This window comes from Tupaia chinensis, unplaced genomic scaffold (assembly GCF_000334495.1).
Source record: "Tupaia chinensis unplaced genomic scaffold, TupChi_1.0 Scaffold000513_1, whole genome shotgun sequence".
Classification (NCBI taxonomy): domain Eukaryota; kingdom Metazoa; phylum Chordata; class Mammalia; order Scandentia; family Tupaiidae; genus Tupaia; species Tupaia belangeri.
In genome coordinates, this window is record NW_006160026.1 from 3,542,838 (window position 1) to 3,548,998 (window position 6,161).

Genomic DNA, 6,161 nt, shown 5'->3' on the forward strand with positions numbered 1-6,161 from the left:
AAAGAGAAGAAGGAAATTCTCACAGCTTGGATTAAGGAAACGCAATCATTAACTCATTTGTCATGTTTGAAAATGGCATTTTCAGTGATGTGGAACATCTGCCAAGGTGCATTGTCTTATACTCTCATTACGGTTTCTTGATTCTTAAAAATGCTCAGTTAGACATGAACCACCCTCTTCAAGGGAATTAAGATCAATGTGGAGAAAAACGATACTCTAGGATTTACAGCCTCCAGTTGAAAAGATTGTATCCAGCTGAGCAGGGTGATGAGCTAGCTACAAAGGGCCTATGCCTAGGAATTAATCATTTTTTCTGTCATAAATTTCCTTTGGCTTTTTCATTAAATGTTAATTCATGTGTTATACAGGGTATTACTTTTCTGAACAGTAAAAACAGGTATGTCCTGCCCTTGAACAATTTTAGATGTTTATGTGTTTAGACGGGTGATCCCGTGAAGGATTTCTGAACGATCAGCATTAGAACCAAGATTTGAATCCCTGCCTTCAACTCTTTCTAGGTCCTGACCCTCAAGATGTACCAGTAGAATTTCTAAGACTTTGTCATTTCTTCTCGGAAATGAAAACGATACATAGCACCATCTGTTTGTCATCATTAATTAAGATCATGCACATAAAGATGCTTAGTTACATGACAAATGTCATACGCATTTAAGGATTAATATTGTGCTTTGATTTCTCCCAAAGCCATTTATGTGTAAAAGTTGTTTATGTGTGCCTTACACATATATGACCTGCCTGTGTAGTGTGCATGTGTGTGTGTGTAGATGTATGTGTAGAGAAAGCTTTCACCAACATAACACCAGAAGATTATGTGATAATTATAATACTGCCTATGTGATGCATGTTATGTTCACTCAGTGACTGTTGGTTGAATGTCTATGTGTCTGGCATTTTCTAGGTGCTGAGGATAAAGTGGTAAATATGATAGAAAACATCTATACCCTTATGGTGTTTACATTTTTTGTGAGGGTGTGAGGAAAAAACACAGTAAATATAAACAAATAAAATAATTTCAGATCGTGTGTATGCTGTGGAGAAAATAACACAAGTCATGTACTAGAGAAGGCGGCATTTGGGAGTCTGTAACAATGAGATTGTGAATACACGGGACATTTGCTCTAGACAGCAACTGCAAAGGCCAGAAGTCGAATAGAGCTTGGGCTATTGGAAAGACAGAAAGATGTATAGTGGATGTGAAGGCGGATGGGGAGAAGAGGAGGAAGTGGTTGGAGAGAGAAGCAGCAATCACTTCAGAGGATGGAGTAGGTGGTGGTAAGGAGCTAGGATGTTACTCTACTTGCTTTGAGAGGTCACAATAGCTTTTAATCATGCCTTATGTCCAGTATTGCCAAACATAGAAAAATAAACAGTATCTATTCAGAATCACGGACTTTGAAGGAAAACAATAACAAAATAACGATTAATTTTCTACTTTACCTTTATGCAAGGTATAGGAAACAAGTTTAAACCCCTAGAGGGCGCCAAAGGAAAACATTTCGAGGACCTTTCAGCACCTGCAGTGAGGGAGAGCGCTCTGGTTGTTGAGAGTGGTAAAAAGGTGAGGGAACTTGTGAAACCAGACCAGTTTATCTACAATTCCCACCCCAACAGAAAGTTGAACGAGCTTGGCTCACATGTATCAGGGCCTTAGTTTTCACAGAGGAGGACTGTTTATGATGGGGTAGGAGTGGGAAGACATTTGGGGGTTATTTTTAATCTTCTCCCATCTGGTAGTATTTGAGTAGAGTATAAAACAAATATGGAGCCAAAATTTACTTTCTGGATTCATTTGGCAAGAAAAATATCTCCATACTTAGAGCCTTGAAAATATTCATAATTTACCACTTAGGATGTGTTATTCTAAATACTATTCCAAACTTACTTGATGAAGTCTTTTAGTAATGTGTACTAAGAAAGCCTACTGCATACAAAGCAGTGAATGAGAATAAATGGGATTTTCTGAACATGATTAAATAGCTATGATATATTGTGAAGATAATTCATAGTGAGCTAGATTTTAAAAAGAGAGAGAAGTAAAGAAGAAGAAAAGAATTAGAGGATGAGGAGGGAAGCGGGAGGAGCAAGAGAGGAAAGGAAAGAACTGCTGATGCTTAAGTACATAATAAAAAAGGAAGAGAATTTGGGAGGAAGTGGATTTATTTATATGTATTGGCATTCAGATCTTTCCATAAATAGGACTGAGAAACACAGTTAATGTCTAATTGTATACAATCTCAAATGAAAATTTGGGATGATTCCTTCTTTCCAAATTTAGACTTTATTATCTGAGGGCTTAAAAAACACATTCATTATTGTCTTTAATAAGGAATAGTCGGGCTGGAAATCTCTTCATCACGGAGGCTCTCATCTTGCCATTTTACACCTGGCGAGCACAGCCCAATTCTTTATATACTCTTTGCTTTACCCAGAGACTTCAAAAAGCATTGTAAAAGTGGCCACCCAGGTATGTAACCTGAGCAAATGATAAAGAGTCAATGGAGAAAATGAGGATCCCAAATCAACTAAAACCCACAGTGCTGGTGATCTAAAACTCATGAACAATTTCCAGTGTTGTAACTGTTTATTTCATGAACCATCTATTCAGATGTGATCACGTGGAAGCAGAGATTGGAGCATTTAACACAGCAAAAGTGACAGAGAGGCTAAGACAGAGTAGACACATACCAAGCAACCTCTTTGGCCAGACCAGGCACCTTTCACTTGAAAACACTGACATATTCCTTCATTTGTGAGATGCTACAAAATTTACTATCCTGTTACCTACCAGACATTTGGGGCCGAAAGTGCCAGGCCATTATCTATCGGTTGTAATAAATTTAATCAATAGAGCCATTGTTTACTGTCTCATCCATAGATGACATGAACTTTGTTCATGTAAACACACCCATATTTAATGGGGAAGGATAGGAAGAAAGGAAGAAAAAATGGAGAAAGAGACCTTGAGAGTGAGATATCACCTAAATGTCCCAAACCATCTGCATCAAAGTGCTCATTTTTGTCAATTAATCAAAACTCATATTCTTTATCTAAATCCATGCCCTGTCCCAATTCCTGGCATTAATTTAATTCAACCTATTTAGGGTTGGATTCTAAAGTAAGAGATGTCATTTTAGGTCCCCATGACAATAACTGAAACGTGAGTCATGGGATTGCTTGAAGGACTGGGTGAACTAACCCACAGACCATACCTAGCACTGGATGTACTTACCAAGTATTGGTTCCTTCAAGAACTGACTATTCATGCCGTGGAGATACCCAGAAGCCTAACTCTGAACTGTAGAGTTCCTTACGACACCCTGCTGCGACTGGTATGAGTACAAGTGTTAAAGAGTGGGCCATCTAAGTCTAGGCGCTTCTCTTCCCCTTCTGCCTCCTACTCCAGACCCCAGGGAAGGGAGAGGAGTGTGGAGCAGAAAGACTTTCTTAGCAGATGTCAGAGAAGAACTGCACACAGAACCAGAGCAGGAGGGCAGCACTGGTAGAAACTTTCAGAGGTCATTTAGTTCCACTTCCTCTGAGAAGAAAAGATACCATCCCACTAACACCTAAGGCCTCCCGGGTGCCAAGCACAGTGCCAGCCTGGCAGAGGGGACTCAAAGACACTGAAGCAATTCTGGTCCTCCGGAAGTTATTTATAAATAAGCCAAGGTGTGTGTGTGTGTGGGAGGGGGGGGGGAGCAAGGCAGATAGGAGTTACCTGGTTGATGGAAATGACCACCAGTCGCGGGATGACCACCTGAAGGATCAGCTGCAGCAGCGAGGTGCCCAGGCCGGCTAGGATGGCCCACGTGAGTGGCAGCGGCAGCATGCTGTAGGTGGCGAAGAGTGTGAAGAGCACGTAGCCTATGCCGTCTCCCAGAAGCCCGTAACCAAGGCCTGCTGCCAGGATCTGGGTGGTCATGGCCACCCAGGTGACCACGGCACTGTACTGCAGGTATGTGTGCGAGGTGGTGTCCTTCCTGACCACCACGAGGGCACAGATCACCACTTCGATGCCGGTGAAGAAGCCCAACAGGATGCCCTTGAGCGGGTCCATGGGAGCAGAGGCCAGGCTCAAGTGGAGGACCAAGAGGGTGAGTTTGGTCAGCACGTCCAGTACATTCATCACCACTTCGGATTTGCGCCTTTGGCCCAGGAAATAGCGCTGGTAGAGGCGTTCCAGATCCCGAGACTTGAAGGAGTTGCGCAGGGTGGGGAAAATGACCCCTCGGTAGCTATAGCCCCCATTGAGGAAGAAATCCGAGTTGCTTGGGGCACAGTCAAGGTGCAAGAAGCCCAGGTCGCCTCCGCCTCCGCTGCCGCTGGCACTGCCGCTCCCGCTGCGTTCCGGGAAGACTTTGGTGCTGCCGGTGCTGTGCGCTCGCTCCCCAGGGCCCAGCGAGTAGAGCGGCAGTGCGGAGTCACTGGCCAGCTGCGGTGCGTGATGGTTGAGACCGCCTCCGGCCAGGTTGGAGGCTTTGCCTGAACCTCCGCTCCCACCACCTCCGGCGCCCCGGTGCCCATGAATGAAGCGCTGCTCCGTGATGTGCCGCACCGCCGTCTGCCACAGCAGCCGCTGCGGCCCGCCACCCCCGGGGGGGGGGGCCCCCCCCCGCTGTCGCCGGCCGGGGGCGTCGGGTGGATGGTGTAGAGTTCCTCGCTGCCGCTAAGGCAGCGCACATCCGAGAGCTCCATGGCGCTGGCCGCAGGGAAGGAGGCGCGCAGTTCACGGGATAGGCTGCAGCGGGAGGGGGCTCCTAAAGACCCAAAGGCGGCCTGAGAGGTGCTGGTCAACGAGCTCTTCTATCTTAAGCGGCTCCGCTGCAGGAGCCCAGGGCAGGGGACCACCTTCGGTCAAGTCATGGTGCGCCAGGGGGCAAAGGGCGCCTGGACGATCGCAGCAGACCCCTGCGTCCTGGCGCTCTGCCCTCCTGCCAAACCGCGCAGCTTGGGTGCGCAGTGTCTGAGGCGGCTATTTGTCCGCAGAAGCCGTGGCGCTCAGAGTCGCGCAGCCCCCTTCATCAGCTCAGGCTCCTTGGCTGGTTCTGGGCTCAGCGTCTTGGCGCAGCCTTTGCTCTCCAAGAGGCGCCCAGGCGCTCGGGCTCCGTGCTTCTGCTGCGCGTCGGCCGAGTCCTGGCTGCGGCAATGGGCTCTGGACGCCCAGTGCTCGGCGGCCAAAGGGGGCTGGCCAGAGTGACCAGCAACAGCGATGGGTGCGAAGTTAGCAGCTGTGGCTGGAATCATCGCCCTTCGGAGAACTCCATTGCGCCGGGATGGGTAGCTGGGGCGGAGCTGGGGGCGGGGGCAGAAAAGGGGGAGGAGAGGGAACTGCGAGGTGGCAGGAGCCCCGCGGGAGGCTGGTGAGGTGGTAGCCTCAGCGTTCACAAGTCACCAGACAGTTAAATTGGAGGAAGGGGCGTGTTGAGCCTTCCTCCTAGGCTCTTTCCGGGCTGCTGCCACTTGCAGAGCGAGTACTGACTGCGCAGCTCGGGATCTGGCCAGAAGCATCCTCCGGGAGGGGGTGGGCGCTAGCCCAGGGGTCCCAGCCTCGACTACCAGACGAGGTCAGCGCCTGCAGCGGGGCTTCCGAGGGGTCGCTGCACACAGTTCCCATCCCCGTCACTTCGCTCTTCGGAGTCCATTTCGCCCGGAGCTAGGAGGAGCCGGAGGTGGGGGGAAGGAAAAAGTGGGGAGGGCTCCAAAGTCGACAGCTGAGGAGGAGGAGAAGCCGCTGGTACGAATCGCCGAAGCTGAGAACCGAAGCTTGGCTGCTGCGTTGAGTGTGAGGTCTGGGCCAGAAGAGAGGCTCGAGGCCGTTTGGAAGTCGACAGAGAAGCCTCGGGATCCAGAGCAGCACCGCGTGCCACCCCTAGCGCTCCAAAGCGCGCTGCGGGCACCAGGCGATTGGGAGGAATTTGGAGACCTGTCAGAGCGGTCAGACACCGCGGGGACTTAAGCCCGCCCCTGCGCCAAGCCCCGCCCTCGGAACCGGGGGTGGAGTGGGGGAGGTGACCGAGACCTGGCACCCCTATTTGGCCAGGACGCCCCAGGACTTTAAAGCAGCGGCACGCACGGGCTGGGGAGGGCGAGAGGGGACCACCTCGGGCTGCGGCGGCGGCAGGCGCCCCCGACTCCCTCGT

The 6,161-nt window shown here is 49.7% G+C and overlaps 1 protein-coding gene across 1 annotated transcript in view; it reads right to left on the minus strand.

The window, feature by feature from the left end:
- Positions 1–5,290, minus strand: part of ADCY8 (adenylate cyclase 8) — a 242,822-nt gene extending 237,532 nt beyond the window's left edge. The window contains 2 exon segments of the mRNA XM_006156697.2: positions 3,740–4,615; positions 4,618–5,290. Of these exon segments, the coding sequence (XP_006156759.1) occupies positions 3,740–4,615; positions 4,618–4,716 (975 nt within the window). The 5' untranslated portion in view covers positions 4,717–5,290.
- Between the last annotated feature and the right edge of the window lie 871 nt (positions 5,291–6,161).